Raw genomic sequence first — 20,241 nt, 5'->3', positions numbered from 1 at the left:
AAAGCACTTAGAACTGCCCATTTTGATAGTTTAAACACAAGGAAAACCCTGTAAAAATGCTTATACCTGAGTATTTTAATAGTTTTATAACAAAAAGTGCATTTATTCATGAAAATTATATGAAAATACAGTAATTAGTGAATATTTCTCAGTGAAAAATACCGCGAATGGGTGAATTTTCCGTGAATAATGGGTAGATATGTTTCACAGAGAAACTCGTGAATGCGTGAATCCGCGAATCGTGAGAACACAAATACGGGGGATTTACTGTACTTCCAAAACTGAAGAAGTATCCTGAACTCTTTCCCTCTTTGCACGTCTGTTGAGTTACAATACTGCTGGGTAGTATCATGTCAGTCTGTTTGCACATGATTTTATGAACCTTAGGTGGGACCAGATTTGCCCCTGTGTACATGTACACCATCTCTGGATTGTGTATGTGCAACAGAGGGTTTATATGAAAGTCACAAGATTGTTGACCATGATTTCAAGCAATTATGAGCCAACTTTGACTTCATATGAAAGTCTTCAGGAATGATAACTACAATTTCAAGTATTTATGAGTTAACTTTGAATTGTTGTTCAATGATCCTTACTGCGAAGTCCGATTGTTTATGTCCATGATCCAAGAGCCCTCACCACGGTAGACTGGTGTGTCAATTCTCTTTCAGAAGAAGGTCCAACTCACACATTGGGGATGCATTAACCCTTAATGGACGGGCATGATCATGTGAGGCATGATCTAGAGTGTGAAGTGGACCTCCCCTGGTGAGAATCAGTATTTCTCGCCATTCAGTTTGAACGAATTTTGCAGAAAAAATTTTCAAGTCACTTCAGTGGGCCATAAATGACTTATGGCAACTCTTACAGCAATACTATTACAGGATAGAGGGAGATCAGTGTGACTTGAGATGTCACCTCCCCATCCCAGGACATCTTTTTATATATTTGCTCATAAATGTACCCAGGGATTGCTGTTGGTTTTAATTCTTTTATGATAGTATGTTAACTATAATTGTGATTTTGCAGACTAAAGTAGAAAGAAATATTAGAAAAACATATATACCTCACTAAAAGGTACTGCATCTCCCCTTCTCAGTATATCTTGTAAATATTTTACCATATATATACTCAGAATTTGTTAGTGATTTTAGTTTTTATCTGTCATGATATTGTGTGAACTGTAATTTTAATTTTACAAAATATAAAAAAAAAATTATTGGAAAAAACATGTATAACTTTGTAAAATTGTCATATTTTTACAAGTGTCTTCCCGTGGAGAAATAAAAAAATTTTTAAGAATTTTTTGGTTATACCGTGCACATTTGCATATCTTCCTCTCTCCATTGATGTGTTTATTTTTGGTAAACTGGCCAACCTTAAAGCTTGCCCGGTCTAGGGATGTTAATATATATTTTAGCTCGGTCTTAGGGTTAAAACCTATTAGAACCTTATCAGGCATAGTTGGAATTTTTTTTCAAAGATTGTTCAGCTTGTTGTCAGCTTAATGATTCTTAGGATGCAACCGCTACCCCTCTTTTGAATACATCTCATTGATAGAGTGTACTCTTGGGTGCACTCAGGGGGTGAGTCTGTTCTGACTGCTTGTTAGTGGTGTCATGTATCAGGTTAACAGTCTGTTCTGCAGATCAGAAGGTTCTGTGCAGTTCAACAGATTGATACCTTTTACTTTCCCACCGTTGACACTTGAAGATAAATTGTGTTTGCAGTCTTCTCCCGACAAATTTTGGGTGAGATTAGGCTTGTCCAGTGTAGTGGATTGGTATTGGGTCACTCTTTATGTTTTCCAACGAGTAAAGTGAAGGTGGCAGTGGAGAGTAGGCATTCTGAGTGCTAGAAGACCTTGATCCTTTTGCTTGGTCTCCTTCAGGTCCTCTGGGGTGACAAAAGGAACTGCAGCCAAGCCTTTGGGGGTGACTACACCTTTTGTGTCTGGTGTCAGGAGCAGCCTCTCCTCCACAAAACTGACACAAGGAATCCATACTTCTTCCCAGGAGCCTTCCCAGCTCTTTCAGTCTCTCCCTCCAGCTCTGGCTAGGAAGGATTGTAAGGTGAAGAAGGGGGATGCTGAGATTGGCAGTTTCCCTCTCCAGCTGTCATGGATATGGAGGTACTGTCCATGAAGCCTCGAGCAGTCTTATGTCCTTCAGGATGGCTACAGACTACCTTTCAAGGTATTGAACTCAGCCACCCTCCAGGATTCCCAGAAGCTCTGGCCCTGTCAGCAAAGGTGAAGATGTTGGAGAAAAATGCACTTAAAGGAATAGACGACCACTCTCGTGGCTTTTATAGTTGTCATTTTCTGGTGGAGAAGGTCATCGGTCTCTCACCTTTGAACAAGTTTGTCCTACAGACTTCAAGATGGATACAACACATTCCATGTTGGATTCTATTAGAGGTGACTTCATGAGTTCTGTGGATCTGAAGGATGCTTATTTCCAGGTAACAGTATGCTGTATCAGTTTCCAAGGAAGTATCTCCACTTTGTCTGCAATGAGATGGGCTGCCAGTTAAAAGCCTTGTGCTAAGGAATGGCTGCCCTAGATGTTCCCGTGAGTGCTCACCCTGGTGTCAACTTTGACCCCTTTTACTAGGTATAAACTTTCTGTGCATTACCTGGATGATTACCTAGTTTTGGCATCCTTGGAAGTGCATTTGCTCTAGAACAGAGAGTGCCTGATTGCATTTTGTTGCAACCTGTGGATTGTAATAAACTGGGAGAAGTCAGAGTTCATCCCCAAGCAGGAGGCAAAGAACTTGGGCATGTTGTTAGATGTGGCAGCAACAAGAGTCTTACCATCAGACTTTTTCTTTACCTGGTTTAGAAAAAGGCTTCAGTGCAGCTTCTGTCACAGCAGAAACAACCAGCTTGGTTTTGACAGGTAGTCTTTGGTCACCTGTCATCTTTGGAGAAGCTTGTTACACTTGGGCACCTCCAACTGAGGATTGATTAACCTCAAGTGACCCCTCCTCCCAGCTCGTGCCCTTAAGCTGGGATGTAAAGGACGATCTTGCTTGGTGGCTGGATGACAGGAATCTCCTTGTGGGCATTCCCTTGAGCTTTGCTCATCTTTGGAGAAACTTTGGTTCTCAGATGCACCGAAGGAGGGGCATGCCATATACCCAAGTGGATTGTTTGCCTTAGGTGTGTGAACAGAGGACAAGCCACATCTAAATGTCAGCATCTAGGAAATGCAAGCAGAACTGCTTGCACTGCTGGTGTTCTGGAATCATGTGATGTTTCACTCCATAGTGTTGATGAGTGACAACATGACCATTGGCTTGCCTCAACAAGCAGGGGATTATGGTTTCCTTCATCTCTGTTAGTTGGTGCAGCAGGTGCACAAGTGGGCAGCTTGCTATCCTTTTGAGCTGTCAGCCAGGTGTAGTCCAGTTAGAAGGAATGGGGTGGTGAACTAGCTCCACTGTCAGGTCCAGTTAGTTGTGACTGATTTTCTCCACTCCTTGATTTGGGAAGGTTTTTCAAACTTAAGTTAATTATAATGATAAACTTGTTCACCACGTAGTTATGCAGGAAGCTCCTGGTGTTTGCTGTTCCCTTCCAAATCCCCAGCTGCATTGGAAAATGCCTTCCAGAAGTGTCTGGGACATCTAGATATCTCTGCCTTACCTCCTGTCAGTCAGAATAACCAATAGGTGAGTGTTTGTCACTCTGGGGAGTAGATACCCTTGGTAATTCCTTGTTGGCCCTATGCTGACTGGTAACCTGACCTGCTAGCTCTTCTTATTTAGGTGCCCAAAGATCACACTTCAACCCATTCGTCTATGTTGTCATGTTTTGAGCGAGCTTCAGCTACTTTGTAGCAGTGAGTTGACCATCCTCTCTGATTGGTGTCACAGATGGGGCCTCTCTCTCTGGTTAGAACCACTTCACAGCAGATTGTGGACTGTGGACCTTTTTATCCACCTTCATCAAAACAAGCTTCTCACAGTCCCTGCAGTGAATCCTTTGTTCTCTTTATCCAGGTCTTCTGATTGATGGGTATGAGCCTTTCTTACTTGGTAGAGTTGTCCATGCTCATAGGAACTTTGAACAGTCCTGCCCACTTCTTAGCTTAGGCCCCTGATGTGGGATGTGACTCTGCAGCCTAACTCAGGCATTGAAGAGTCCTTGAGGAGGCCTTTGATCAAGATTTTATCCTTAAGACTTTTTATGCTAACCTTGTCCTCATTGTAGTGTATTGATGAATTACACGCCTTTTAAATCTTATCTGGCTCTTGGAGGGATGTGGATTCCTCTTGTTGCCATTCTTGATTTTGTGGAAAATTCAGAACACCTTCAGTTTCTGAAAAAAAAAAACTTCATATTCTCTTTGTCCCCTGCCTTGGAGACTTTGTTAATTGGGAATAAGATGAGATTCCTTTGTGTCCAGTGCAAACCTTGCTTTACTATCTAATGAGAACCCAGCCACTTAGCCAGAGTGTCTTTGTAGCAACAGAAGGCACAAGGTAGTAATATTCAGAACTCCATTTCATTCTGGCATCAAGAAGTGATCAATTGGACATACAGTCCCCTCTTAGGAGGATGGTCGTCCACTGAGGTGAGAGCTCTCAAAGCCATGGGAATTGGTCTTTTGTTAGCTGTTTGTAGAAACTTTCAGGTTTCACAGGGAATGCAGGCAGATGTCTAGTAGCACCCAACTACATTTACCTCATTTTACCCCACGGACATTGACCACAAGTCCATGGAGTTTGGGGGTTGCTCAGATGCATCTCACTCAGGCACAGAGCCCTCTCAGTCTTGCATCCCATGTCAGATTGTACAGGAGGTTACTAGAGCCATTGCTCTTTTACTCATGAACATGACCAGACCCGTGGCATTTCTGGATGTAGATTTAACTTGCCAGTCAGTTGAGAGACTATCCACCCACTTATGGAGTGAGTCTCATACATAAAAGGTGATGTTTGTATTCCTTTAGGAACAAATCACAAATTTTCAAAGTAATTTGTATTTTGCTAGCTATACAAACCAGAACCTTTTGTCATAATCCAACCACAATTGGTCCATATAGTCCATGATGCTGAAGGAAAAATTCCTGACCAACCTGCCACCAGGTAAACTATGTTACTGTCCCAAGTTTCAATGACTGATTCCAGCTCATGATGAGGAATACTCCTAAGTTAAAAGGCTCTGGTTTGTATACCTAGGAAAAATACAAATTAATTATAAAATTTTGTGATATTTGTGGTTTTTACTAAATTTCATTAATAAGTTTATTCAGTGTAGTAGGTGTGAAGTATACAAGTACCTTGTACCTCATAATGAAGGTAATAATTTTTCTATTTAGAAATTGCTTATATTTTTCAGAAATGGCAGACCTGTTCAAGTGTCAGAAGACATCAAGTCATTGGCTGAAGCAACCATGAATGACATGAAGTGGAGCAAAAATAAGCAAAATCTTATTAAGATATATACAAGTTATGGGTTTGATCTTTTTCATGCAGGATCATTTGTGTTGTCAGCCAAAGGAGTTCTGGGTATACCAAAAAATTTTAACTATAAAGACATCAAAGACTTTGAACATGCTGGCGTTTTAGTAAGTAATCACGTCTTACTAATTTTTCCTTTTTTTTTTTTTGTTGTTTGTATTGTGAGGTTTACAAACACGGGTTTACTAATGCATCTTGGCTATGACTGGACATAGTTAAAATGAGGAATATTACTTTATTGGGTTTGTTACCTGAAATGATCATAGCGCAGCGTTCAAACAAAAAAATAACAACTTTGTAGGTAACAAAACTCTGTTAACCCTTAAACGCCTGTTGGACGTAGCAAACGTCGACTAAAATTGTCTGTTGAATGCCGAGTGGACGAGTAAACGCCGATCACAAAAATTTCAACCTTTGGTCAACTTTGACTGACCGAAATGGTCGAAAAACGCAATTGTAAGCTGCTAAAACTCTTACATTCTAGTAATATTCAATCATGTACCTTCATTTTGCAACAAATTGGAAGTCTCTAGCACAATATTTCGATTTATGGTGAATTTTGAAAAAACTTTTTCTTACGCCAGCGGTAACTTAACCTTAAAAATTTCAGAAATTCTTTCGTCATTTTGTCGTAATTTTTGCACTGTCCTATGTTAGCCGTTACATAAAGTTTTATATATGAAAATGTGCGCAATTTCATGTAGAATACAACAGAAAATAACTGATGGTTGTAGCTTTTATCAGTTTTGAAATATTTTCATATAATTCACGATAACTGCCAAAATTTCAACCTTCGTCAACTTTGACTCGACCGAAATGGTAAAAACGCAATTGTAAGCTAAAACTCTTACATTCTAGTAATATTCAATCATTTACCTTCATTTTTGCAACCAATTGAAGTCTCTTTACAATAATTTCGATTTATGGTGAATTTTTGAAAACTTTTTCCTTACGTCACGCCAGAAATTCTTTCACACGTTGTCGTAATGTTTGCACTTGTTTTATATTAGTCGTTACATAAGTTTTATATATGGAAATGTGCGCAATTTCATGTAGAATACAACAGAAATAACTCATGGTTGTAGCTTTTATCAGTTTTGAAACATTTTCATATAAATCACGATAACTGCCAAAATTTCAAGCTTCGGTCAACTTTAACTCGACCGAAATGGTAAAAACGCAATTATAAGCTAAAATCTTACATTCTAGTAATATTCAATCATGCACCTTCATTTTGCAACAAACTGGAAGTCTCTAGCACAATATTTCGATTTATGGCGAATTTCTGAAAAAGAATTTTTTTTCCTTACGCTCATGCGCTGTAACTCGGCCGAACATCTCAGAAATTCTTTCACATGTTGTCGTAATGTTTGCATCGTTTTACATTAGTCGTTATAAACTTTATATATGAAAATGTGTGCAATTTCATGTAGATTACAACAGAAATTAGCTCATGGTTGTAGCTTTTATCAGTTTTGAAATATTTTCACATAAATCACGTTAACTGCCAAAATTTCAACCTTCAGTCAACTTTATCTCGACCGAAATGGTAAAAAAACGCAATTGTAGACTAAAACTCTTACATTCTAGTAATATTCAATCGTTTACCTTCATTTTGCAATAAATTGGAAGTCTCTAGCACAATATTTCGATTTATGGTGATTTTAAAAACATTTTTTACGCTGGCGCTGTAACTCGCCAACATCATCTCAGAAATTCTTTCGCCTTGTTGTCGTAATATTAAAACTCTTTTTTATATTAGTCGTTACATAAAGTTTTATATATGAAAATGTGCACAATTTCATTTACAATACAACAAAAAATAACTCATGGTTGTAGCTTTATCAGTTTTAAAATATTTTCATATAAATCACGATAAATAGAAAATTTGACTTTCGGTCAAGTTTAACTCTCGACCAAATGGTCGAAAAACTGCAATTGTAAGCTAAAACACTTACAATCTAGTAATATTCAATCAATTAGCTTCATTTTTTCAACAAACGGGAAGTCTCTAGCACAATATTTCGATTTATGGTGAATTTTGAAAAAATTTTTTACGCTCATGCATTTAATCTTAATTCATGCATCATTTTGTGATAACATTTTCTCTGTGTTGCTTTTGATCGTTTTAAAATTTGTTATACACAAAATCATCGCAATTTAGTGTACAATACAACTAAAAAATTAAGTCATTAGCTTTAACCGTTTTGGCTTACAGCGATTTGTATACAATTATATACGAGTTTTTTTTTTTCGCTGTCATATATTCCAGTATTTATATATGATAATGATATTTTTTTCATTTCTGATGGTTGCATACTAAACTTCAGGCAATGACAAAAAAATGAGCCAAAAATGAACTCTTAATCTTAAAAACTAAGCGTGCTGTGATTTTTTGAAAAAAAAACTTTTTTCCGCTTCTGCGCTAACTCACCGAACGGGAGACGTTTTTGTAAATAGGGCTTCGGCGTTAAAGGGTTAATTATACCTAATACTGTAATTGATGTAACTTCTAATTTCTTGGATAATCCCTCACTTTCTCAACAGCTTTCAGTAATTCTCAAATATTTGCATGAATATTTTGGTACAGCTTTTTTTCAGAAATTTTAGGTGTTACTTCAAATTTCCAGTTTGCTCAGCAAAAGCCTTTTCTGGTAGTGAACCCTTGTTATTTTGCCAAAAGAGACCAAGATGCTTGATGTGGCATTCCATTCATGCTTTGCCCCATTTTGTATTTTTATTTTTACATTATTTTTATCGTCCACCTTTCTATTCATATTGTCCATTTGTCCATCACCTTTTCAGCACCTGTCAGTTTGCCCATCTACCAATTGTTTTCACACCATCACTCATGTTTTCATTGACTATCCAAATGTCAATTTGTTAGTTCCCAAAACTCATTTCTGTAAGTTGAAGTGTGTGCAGCCATATTTGCTCAGCCCTTTGTGTGTTGGATGTACAAAGCAGGCCTGTTGTGTACTATCTCAGGAATGCTATGCCACATGAGGGTGGTGGATGCCTTGAAGAATGGCTGTAATCCTAGGAGGGAGGAGAAACTCTCAGTATCATGTCTCTATAGCTGCTGAGAATAGCTTCTTGTTTTCAGTGACAGATCAGGTGGATATACGGTCAACATTAGTAACTCAGTGAACTAGGCTTACCACTACTATGGCCTACTCCAAGACCTACTCCCACAGGCCTCACTCTACCAGTGGCCTAAATGGTTTGAGTTCACTTTGCTCTTCAAGGAATGGATGTAATTGATAAGTAGAGGAAGGGACATGCATACAGCAGGACTTCCTTCCAACCTCCATGGGAAGTATGCTCCCCCCCCTTTAACCTCAGTAACCGAGATCCTGGGGGTGCATTTGGCACTGACAACTTTCACTGGGCAAGACCAGACCCCAGTTAACAAGAAGGTAAGGCATGACTTCTCTTGAAACCAGGTAGGACTATTAAGAGCCTGATGAGAAATCCACGCAGGTCCTAAGGGCCTTGCAATATGAATCTTCCTTTGTGGAGGTCTTGGATTGTATCTGTGTTATCTTGAACCTTCAGTGGCCCTCCCAGCCATCAAAAGAAATGTAGAGGTTAATGTATGCAGAAGGAGCATAGCTTGATGGTGCGGGGCTTTGACTTGCCCTTAGTCAAGTCACTCTCAACAGTTATCAGGAATGTAAAGTTACAATTGACTTTTAGGATCCCATTATTTATTTTCTTTATCAAACCAGAAGTTAAGGAAATACTATAGAGTACAGGCCTTCAGTGTTTAGCCCAAGAAACCTTTGATAACCATGGAGGTGATTACCAAGGGCATCATGGTCATCTTTCCAGCAAGAGAGGTTGCCCTCTCCCCTAAGGAGTGGGACGCTCAATTTTTCTGCGGGGAATGAGTGTCATTTCTGAACTGGCTAGTGTGTGTTCTCAACAAGACAAGCTCTCTTCTGACTGACAAGAACTTGGACAGAAGACATAGCCAAGGTTAGGAGGAGGATCCATTTGTTAGAGAGGGTCCATTCTCTGTGTACAAATGTCCTGCCTCATAGCCAATGTAATGAGGAAAAAATGGGACTTGGCCTTAGAGACCTGTCCAACCTACTCTCCCCCAGCCAACCTTCAGTAGCTTAAGACTTCAAACCCCCTAGACCCCTTTCTCTTTCATGAGGATCAGGTATGAGAGCTAGGGGCATTCATTTTTGACAGGAAGGCCTCCCATTTGATATCGAGAGCTGGCATTTCACTGCAGAAAAAAATCGCTCTTCAGAGTGAGGCCTTTCCACAGAAGAGTTTGAGGCCAGTCAGCCCCCACTGGCAGAGTTAAACTTTCCAGTCAAAAAGCTTGTCGCCATACTGAAGGTCAAAGGTGCCACAGATACAGTCCAGGACCTCCATAAAGGAAAATTCATATTGCTAGACCCTTGTTAGACTTTTTTTCACTGTCCTAACTGGTCTCAAGAGGGGTCAGACCTCATATTTTTGGTAAGTGAGATCTGTTCTTGCCCAGTGAAAGTTGGTGCCAAATGCTGCCCCAGGATCTAGGCCAGCAGAAGAGCTAGAGTCACTTTCAAGTTCCTCCCTACTCTTCACATGCCTTCTCTTCCATCTTCCAGGGGGGGTTTGTTGTTTAGGAAAATTGGTAAACCTGGCAGTCTATCAGGCCTGACCTCTGGATGTTGGAGGTCATGTAACAAGGTTATCAGCCCTTTTTACTGGAGGCAATCTCACCCCTCTCCCTGCTGTCAATAGAGTTCAAATTCTATGGAAAAGTTCTGTGCAGTGGATGAAGAGTTCTAGTCAGTGCTGAGGGAGAGTCATCAAAAACTGACCCAAAGAGGTTAACTCACCCACAGAGGTTAGGCTTGTGCAGTATACTGTTCATAGTTCCAAAGGGCATGAGAGGTTGGAGGTCAGTGATAGAGCTTAACAAAGTTCCTAAGCCCCATTGCCCTTCAGGAATGAGACGGTTGACTTCAGAAGCAGATCTCTAAGAAAAAGCAACTTATTGACATTCCTACCCTTCATGTACATTTATTTCCACATCCTAATCCATCCACTCCATAGGGGGTTAGTGCTGTCAGTGCACCTTGTACGGTGCATTGTGGGGATTACTGAAGGTTCTTTGCAGCGTGCCTTCGGCCCCTAGCTGCAACCCCTTTCATTTCTTTTATTGTACCTCCTTTCATATTTTCCATCTTACTTTCTTCCCTCTCCTAACAATTGATTCATAGTGCAACTGAGGTTTTACTCCTGCTACACCTTTCAAACTTTTTACTGTCAATTTCCGTTTCAGCGCAGAAAGACCTCTTAGGTTCCAGTGCTTGGCCTATGGCCAAAATTCTATATTCAGTTCAATTCAATCCATCCAGCCTCTAGGAGACGTATGCACTTCAACTGGGTGGGAAATGTGTACTGGTTTTGAGTCATGCTTCAGGTAGATGATGTCCCAGGTCTTCATGAGGGTATTGGCTATGCTACGGCTAGATGAATGGCTTGTCCTTGTCTGTGTAAAGCCATCAGTACCTGGAGGAGGAGGAGATGAGGCCTTCTCCAACCGTTGTCAAAGGTTGCAACTCCATCAGTAAAGAGGTAATAGATTGTGACAGGACACTGGCATTCATAGAGAAGCTGGTCCCCTTCAGCAGATTTAGGATTTGAACTCTCCAGCTCATCTTGAGGAAGGCAGCATCCACGCTGAACAACATCCCTGTCATGTTGACAGAGGAGATGATGGTGAATATCTGCTGGTGGTGAGAGAAGATTTTGAGATAAGACACTAGGTTCTCCTTGTTCTTGGAGACCTGGATGTCCTTATGTTTGTTGATGCCATGAACAAAGTATAAGCAGCCCATACTTGAGACCTTCAGTCTGTGGGCAGAGAAGGAATGTTAGGGTTTACATGAATTTCCTAGAGCTACTGGCTGTTTTTTACATTGATGACTGATAAAATGACTGCCTTAGCCTACTTGAAGAGCTAAATGTGACCTTCCTCATTGGGTTTGTGTCAGTTGGCCATTAAGTCATCACATGGGAAAAGTCTTTACATTGCTTTTATTCTGAGGTTTGTGCCAAGGTCTCAAAACAGGACTACCAACTCATGAGCAGGAAACACCAATTCCTTTGGTGGAGTGGTCTCTCAGTGCAGACACATACATGACATGAGGTCTTTAGGGTTCCCTCAGTAGTAGGCATGGTTACAACTTTTCTGAATAATGAGGTGTCTGTATGATGTTCCCAGCAATGTGAACCAGGAGCTTGAGCCACAGATGCAGTGCACCAAGGTTGAGATAGCTTGGAAGTGTCAGTGTTTTCACTTTCAGGCTGATAAACCAGGTTTTGGTGAAATTCAGGAAAGAACAATGGCCTCGTGATCCCTGAGGGCTCTATTGGCTATACTGGATTGAAGGTGTTCCTAAACATGCAGGCTCTGGTTGCATACATCCCAAGATTTTTGCCAGTTGTGAAAGAAGTTTCTGATACAACCCCACTTACATAGGTCCATGACACGTTGGACATCATCTAGCTTCATGTGTGGAGATTATCTAGCATGCTCTGAGAGAGGTGTTTATCAGAGGCAACAGCTGACACAGTCATTTGTCCATGCAAATCAACAATGAACCTTTACCAAGGAAAATTTACAAGATTCACCGCTTGGTGTAGTGAATGGAATGCTTCTGCACCTGAAGCTTCCATTTCCTTAATTTTGGAATTTTCATGATGTTCAGATCTGAAGAGTTGTGCTAGTTGGCCGTTGAAAAATCTAGGTCTGCTCACTCTAGAGTACTCTTGAGTTCAGGCATAGATGGGGGCATGACTTAGTGTTAGCTAATGCCCATCAGTGTTAGCAACAGCTTAAATTTTAAAATAATTACAAAACCCATATTGGTCAGGCATGATTTAAGATATTGCTATGTTAATTTGGGGAGCCCATTCTCATCTGATACTTGTGGATAAGTGGGTGTTGTCTTGCAAGTGTACACATTATATTATGCTATCTGTTTGATACAATAATCATCCGTCTTTCTGCTGATAATTTCTCTCTCTCTCTCTCTCTCTCTCTCTCTCTCTCTCTCTCTCTCTCTCTCTCTCTCTCTCTCTCTCTCTCTCCCTACTATTTAGCTACAGTTACATAAAAAACCAGCTTCATGATACTAATGTTTGAATTTTATGATTACAGGTTAATGATGAGCTAGTTAATTGGATTACCCCTGCAGGAAAGGCACTGGAATGGTCTCTAGTTTTCAGTGATGAAGCTAAGAAATTTGCTATTGCCAGAGAATTATCACATTTGGAAACTGGCGAGCCTTTTGGTTATGGAGTGTTTAGTGCATCAGTTATAATGACATGCTATGTTATATCGTCAACTTTAAATAAAAGGTTGGACATGTTCAGAAGGGCAAGAATGCTGAGAGTACTTATGTATGCAGGTGTCTCTCTCTTTAGTTATGCCACTTGGATATTGTGTAAAGATGTCTCATGTGTGTCCACTGAAAGTAGTGTTGATGAAACTGTAGCTAACATTAATGAAAGTTATGCAAGAGGGGGACTTGAGTTTTATGAAAAAATTCTTCGAAGGAATATTGCTCTTAGATCACTAATGGGACAAGATGGCGAAGATATGTTCACAGCACATGGGAATGACCAGGTGAGATTGGATATCATTTTATTAGTTAATTCAGTTTGTATGTTGTTGATTCTTAAAGTACTGTGATATCTGTTGCAATTTTTCAGAAAAGAAAGAAGTAATGCTTTCAGTATGAAAATTTTCTGTTAAATAGAAATCATCCAAGAGAAAGAAATTAGTGCTTTCAGTATAAAAAATCTTATGTAACTAGTAAGCATTCAAAGCAAATTTCATACTGAAATATTTACTGTGGTGTTTTATTCTCAGTTTTATTTGTTTTAATTTAACTGCTTTAATATAACTTTACAATTGAAATTTCGTGATGAGTTGGGAGTGTATATTCCTAAAATGTTTTGATGCTACTTTGAGGAACACTCAAGTAAAACAACCAAGAACTTTGTGTGGTGCAGAAGGAGTTTTTAATAATGATACAGTACTCTCTCAGTAATTCATGCTAATACATCCAAAGGTGATGCAAACACATCTTGAGTGCAGAAAAAGGATTAGTGGTTAGGCCAGCCAGGGCTATGCTACCTGTAGGCCACCCAGAAATCCCAGCTAGCCTATGAAATATGCACTAACTTAAAATATTGTATGAAGTCCAAAGAAATAAGAATTATTTATGTTGTCCTTTTATAATTAGTGTATAATAATACAAAACAACCAAAAGATGTCACTAGCAAGCAACAACTATCAATAAACACAATACATCCAAAGAAATTGTATTTAATTGTAGTTACACAAGAGTAACAAGATTGCCAGTAATGTTGAATAGTAGTGCATATTTAATGCTGTGCTACCACACTTCATGTTTGCTAGACCCCATGAAATGTATTCGCTTTAGGTCCCATTTTCTATTTATAGTAAATTATATACAGTATACATTATGTTCTTGGCTAGTTGCATGTATTGTACTGTACATAGTTTACATTTTACCCTAGAATAATGATTGAAAAACAACGATCCTGCAATGAGACCACATACGGCAATGCTTGAATGATTGTACCATTCAACTTTCCCCACTCTCTCTCCCTCTTTCTCTGTGGTTTAGTACATAAATTCTGTCACACTGAAAAAGATGCGATCAGTGGCCTTTGCATAATAAAAGTGCTAGTGATCATGGATTTACTGTGCTGAAATGTTATTATAACACAAATTTAGAGTTTTTTCATATAAACCCATCACTCATATTTGCACATGTGCAAGGGCTATGAATAGCCTCTAGACAAAAGGCTTTGCAGTTTTATGTAACACATAAAATCAGTAGTGGTATGACATGCAACCTGAAGCTAGAGGTTAGCCATGAAGCACCTGCTCACTTTTTGTGTACATTAGTCTGGAAATGAAGTTGCGAGATCAGTGGCAATGGGAGGTGGAATTTACTTTGAGTAATAGATTTGCATGAAGAAAATTAATTTGTTCCTTTGTTTATCCTCTGGTATTTCCTGTGAGCATTTCCTTTTTCTGTGGAAAAGTTGGCGCACACTGTTTCCTTCTTAAGATCAAACACTGAGATTGTCATCGGTTAGTCATAAGGTTTGTTGCCAGGCTTAGGAAGACTTCATAACTATGTTGGCAGAGTTGGAAGGCTGACCACTCATGATGGTTCTCGTTCTCACAATTTTAAGAGGCCTTGTTAGGTGTGTACATCAGTGAATTTTGTGGTTTCGGGTATTCTTTTTCCACAACTAATCCCAGACCATCAGGATTATGGTTTAAGCCAGGACTCATGGTTGTACCGTCTATATTAACAGTTATCTCCTCAGTTTTATCTATATACACCTGTCATGCTTATCTATATACACCAGTCATGCCTTTTGCTGCTGTGCATTGTATGTGTGACATATCTTTCTTTGTCACTGCTCCAGACTAGCACAATTCCTGATATGCCCGTCAATAGGGATCTGCTGACAAGAGATTGATTAGTTTACTGTTCAGTTTCTCTGGGCAGTTGAAGGGCTTCTGTTGTGATCAGTACATGGTTGACATTGTCCAATGGATGGTTCTCAAATGATATCTTCCCTAACCTACCAATCGTGGCGTATGCCACATCTTACCATTCCCTTATGCCCCTTCTGAGTAAACCTTTCACAAGTGTCTGATGTGGTCGACACCTGTTGTCCAATCTGGCAGTGCTGTTTTGGAGCCAGACAGCATTTGTCGTAGTGGCCCACTTTCTGTGCTGCCTGTCGCTGTTCAGACCTCCTATCAGACATGAATCCTACGTTCAGAGCAAGGAGACTTGTATCTTCGGAAATAATTGATCTATTGTATTGTGGTTTGCGCTAGGAAATATTTTCAGTGGTAGTCTGCCTTTTCTTCACTCCACAGGAATCCCATAACATTTCCTCACTGGGAAAATTGACTGTGGTTTTCTCAACTTTTGTGAGATTATGGTACAGTATATAAGAACTTTATGAAATACATGATATAAATGACTGTATGGCCCTAACTTTTCATTGGGATGTGATGACTTTCAAATTGCAGTTAGATCCACTTGTCTCCTAATAAAAAGAGAGGCCATACAGTAAATGTAATTTTTTTTATGTAAGTAACTTACCAAGTAATTACATTGCTATAGTTTCTCTTAACCAGCAGCTAAAAATTTTGAAATTCATTGGTCACGCTATTTTGCTTGGCTAGGTGACTAACCCTGCCCACTTTCGGGGTAAGAGGGGAGCGGCTAGCAAAAGTATTCAATTTGTTTCTGCTGGCTAATGGCTGTACACCAGCTTTTAGCGGTAGCTCTGATTTTGGAATTCGTCTTTCTTATTGATTTCTCATCGTATTTGGTGAAGTATTCTTGCTTTGATAGCCTTTCACCATTATTAGATAGAGTAAGACTGTTTTTTTTTACCTTTATTGTGATTCTCTTTATAATGACTTTCCTTATTTACCGGTTGTGACTTTAGTGGACTTGTTTTTTCCAAATGTCAGACTCGAGTTTGACTAGCTTTAGGTATTGCAGTAAAGAATGCAATATGCATTTGACTAAGGAATCTTAAGATTCACATTCTGTCTGCACGGATTGTAGGGGACAAATTTGTTCAGAAGACTTATGATGTAATAAGTGTGTAGACTGGGGCAGTAAGAAGTGGAAGACTTTAAGATCTCATTTAAACAAACTGGCTAGAGATAAAAAGAGAAAAGCAAAATCCAGACGGATTAGTAAGTCTTTAGCTAGTCAGGGATCTCCTGCTGATCATGATGTTGATAATGCTTACATCGAGATTGACGTTCCTGTTATTTCTGTTGATTCCATACCCAGTTCTCCTGCTGTGCAACCCGCTCCTTTGCTTGGCTCTCTCGCTTCCGAACCCAACACCATTGCCAGCCTTGAGTGTAAAATTGATAAAAGGTTCGAATTGATTGTTGAATCTATTGTGCAATTAGCCTCTTCGGTTAAGGCCCTTATGGACAGTAAGAGTGATTTGGAGCTCTCTGTTGCTCTTAGTGCCAGTGCAGTGTCAGTGGAGCGCCTGATTGTGCCTAGTGATGTTTTGGTGGACGAGGTGGCTGCCTGTCCCACTGATTCTCCTAGGCAAGGGTCAATGTCATACTCCCCTAAACCTTGGAGGAGTCAAACTGGTACCCTAAGGGAGGTCGGTGGGGTCGGCCCACAGGTAGTCGCCCCCTCTGATGAACCTGTTGTTGAATCCCATGTTGCAGCCAAACGCTGTTGGAAAGGTGTATCCCTGGACGTGCATCGTTTTTCATCTAGCTCAGATGATTCTTCTCCCAGATGCCAATGGTGTTTTGTGGATGAATCACACCCTTTGAAAAGGCGTGCAGGTGATGCGTCTCATTCTTCTCCAGTGCCGTGTAAGAAATTCAAGGAACCTGTTTGCATTCCTCTCCTCTCTTGCAGACATTGGGACAGTCCGGAACACTTTCCTTCTGTTCCTCCCTTGGTTGAGAGTCAGAGAACGGCTTCCAAGCATCCTGTTTCTTGTAAGCGCGCTTCGTCTAAGGCGTCTTCTTCTGAGACTCCTCTGGCTCCTGAGCGCCCTGCAGTGTTGGAAGCTCCCTTGACTACCAAACGCCCGGTTTCTTCCTAGCGCCCAAAATTGTCTCGGCGCTTGTTGACTCCTTCTCGTGCTGCTGTGTCAGAGCAACCGTCTTCTCTAGAGTGTCACAGAGCGCCCAAGCTCCCATCTTCATCCATCCACTCTTTGATTTATGGATCGCCAACTAAGATGAAGCGGCCAGTGGCGCCCGAGCTTCCTTTGGTGCCTGATCTTCCGTTGGCGCCAGAGCATCACTGTGCTTATGCTGTTCCCCAAGCAGTTGGGCACTCTTCTGTGACACGAAATTCTGCGCCTCAGGCTTTACCCTCTTCTAGCAAGCAAGCACCCTCCGTGGTAGACCCGATTCAGAGCAAGCTTGACAGTATTTTGAGCCTGTTGAAGAAGGCTCCATCAACCCCCAAACTTACGGACTTGGTTTTGTCTCCTGTATCCTGAGACGAGGAAGAAGAAGTTATTGCTGAAGACGCTCGTCCTTCAGCTTATGCATCGCTGCTAAGGTATCTTCTTGCTACCTTCCCAGATTGCTTTTCGCCTGCAGCTTCTTCTTCACCGGTGTCGACTTTTCTTGGGGAGTCACAGTCTTCCGAGTCTCCAAGACTACCCAAGTTGGTGCTTTTTTCTTCTGCCAAGAAAGCCTTTGGTGTAATTGAGGGATGGATAGTAGAGAAGAGGGAACAAAGGTAGAGCCATTTTCAACCTCCTCCTTCTAGATTGTCTAAGAGGAGACAGATCTCTCTTGTGCCACAGGGAAAGCTCCTTCTCTGGGAGTTTCTTCCCTCCTCCCAGGGACTTCTCTGCAGATCAATTCCTCTTGTAGATCTGCCTTTGCTTCAGTGAAGATCATGTTCAGTTCGACGGAGCTCTCGCAATTTTCTTAAAACTTGTTTAAGGTGTTCGAAGTGTTGAGTTTTCTCAATTGGGCAGTGGCTTCTCTTGCCTGTAAGATTAAGGACTGCCTTACTATTCCTGAAGATAGTGCCTCCAACTTGCTGGGGGTCCTCTCGTGTATCGATAAAGGAATCGGGGACGGTTCCCAGGAATTAGCTTCCTTTTACACAGTGGGAGTTTTCCCCACTGGGTCATCATCACGTGTTCCTGCAGGCTACAGTTCTGGAGATTTCTTCGGATCTTCAGAAGAATACACAAGATGATTTTGCCCAATCCTCTAGGTGTCTTAAGGAAGTGCCCGCTCATACCACCAGGACAGTCTCCCCACTGCAGACTTGGCCCTTTGTTGGCAGCAGATCCCATTCGTCCAGCAGATTTGTCTCCAGAGCCATTAAGAGACCCTCATCCTGTTCTGCCTCTCGCAAGTGAGAATTTCGTCCTCCGAACTTCTGTAGGAGCCATGGAGAAGTGGAGAGAGAGAGAGGGGGAGGGGCAGAGTAAGGAAAACAACTGTCCTTTCTATTCTCAGATTCATTACCATTATTAATGTTTTGGGGTAGATTTGTTCATGCATCCCATCTCTTGTCAGTGTGGGAATCAGCAATGTAATTACTTGTAAGTTACTTATATAAAAACAACACTTTTATGACTTGATCATTTGAAATGCCTTGGTCATTAAAGTAGCCCTACAGACCTTCCAAAGAACTATCTTTGGTTACAGGAAAGGAATAGACTGAAGATTCTGCATGATTGCTTTCTCTTTATGCTCTAGAGTGATTTAATTTTAAGGCCTGTCTTACATGTTGCATATGCAGTGTTAAAAATAGCAAGCCTGTCCTTTTTCATAGACTTCATGACGAAGATAGCTTGTGATATGAAATGGCTAAGGCATTTCATAGCTCTAGCATTGACAAATTTTTAGGGAAGCTCAGGCTCATGGAACGTGTACTTATATGCCTGTTTGAGCTCTCATGCTCTTCCTGAAAAGAAAGAAAAGATGAAGACCTCATTTACCTTGTCTCCATTTCAACTGCAGCATTTCAGCATTCATTCCCAAAGAACTTTTTTACTTGGTCTAAGAATGTAATCCAAAAAGTTTGATATTTGATATCAGTTCAGAAGCTTGTCATTGCTAAAGATAATTTCGTTCAAGTGGTACTAGAAAATGTTAGTATGTTTTTACTTTCTACAGAGGATCTGAGGTAGCAGTAGAAATTTACAGTCGACCCTCATTAAGTCGGACCTCATTAACCCGGATGTTGGATAAGACGGACACTGAAGAGGGTTAGCCGAGTTAAAATATGTAATGTTCTACCATGGTTTACGATAGTTACTGTTCCTCTGCTCGTCGCTTACCGTTTTCCTTTTTATTTACCAACGGTAAATAAAAAACTTTTCATTTATATTTTTATTTTATATATACTATTCTGTATTTATATTGTACTAACAGCCCGAGAAGAACCCTAAAAGAGTTCAGAGGTCTGGTTAAACAAATCATTTATAACTAACCATACTGTACTGAACTGAAATGCTTTTAACTTGTAACCAATTTAACTTGCACACGGTATGTACCGTCATTAAGAAACAATATTGTCTGGAGCTGTAGGAAGTATCGTAGTCAATCACTGAGCATTAACAGTTTTACGTATCTGCTGCCCGACTGGTAGCTATAGTACGATGCTTTGTATGTTTTTTTTAGGAAAGAAAAGACATGACAAAGGTAAACTTCACGAAGACAAACGCTAAGTTACTGAACAATACTTGTGTTTACGTGGCAAATGACAAGATAGAGAGAGAGAGAGAGAATTGCCAGTTCCTTCTATGCAGTGTAATTCTATATATTTTGTTGCTGAAGAATATCTGAACCAACAATTTTGCACTCAAAGTAATCAGAAGGAATTCATTCTATTATTCTTCATGTAACCAGTAAAATACATACACTATTAAAAACTATGTTTTGTATTCAAAACACATGCACTTATGTCATTGTCAGCTTCTCTGAGCAAAAGTTCTTTCGCAGACAGAATACAGCTAAAACCTGATTGGCTGGCTGGTTGCCATGGAGATCTGCTAGCCAGTGACAGCTCTCTACTTCTGTTCTATTTATAGACATGTCGTGACGGCACCAAGTTTGAACGTTGCCATGATCGTGATTATTTGACTGCTTATGGCAAAAATTACTCAATAATTTGCTTTATATAATTATTTCTTCATGAAAACATGAAATCAACA

At 40.2% G+C, this 20,241-nt stretch overlaps 1 protein-coding gene across 5 annotated transcripts in view; it reads left to right on the top strand.

Moving 5' to 3' along the window:
• LOC136840192 (transmembrane protein 177) overlaps positions 1-20,241 on the top strand; it is a 53,112-nt gene that overhangs the window by 7,522 nt on the left and 25,349 nt on the right. For all 5 annotated transcript variants that reach the window (XM_067106690.1, XM_067106689.1, XM_067106692.1 and 2 more), the window contains exons 3-4: positions 5,351-5,579; positions 12,647-13,114. In XM_067106690.1, the coding sequence (XP_066962791.1) occupies positions 5,351-5,579; positions 12,647-13,114 (697 nt within the window). The remainder of the gene's footprint in view (positions 1-5,350; positions 5,580-12,646; positions 13,115-20,241) is intronic.

The sequence above is a fragment of the Macrobrachium rosenbergii genome, chromosome 7 (genome assembly GCF_040412425.1).
Source record: "Macrobrachium rosenbergii isolate ZJJX-2024 chromosome 7, ASM4041242v1, whole genome shotgun sequence".
In the NCBI taxonomy this organism is placed as follows: Eukaryota; Metazoa; Arthropoda; class Malacostraca; order Decapoda; family Palaemonidae; genus Macrobrachium; species Macrobrachium rosenbergii.
The sequence above is the reverse complement of the archived record's forward strand: the minus strand, read 5'-3'. Positions and strand labels throughout refer to the sequence as shown.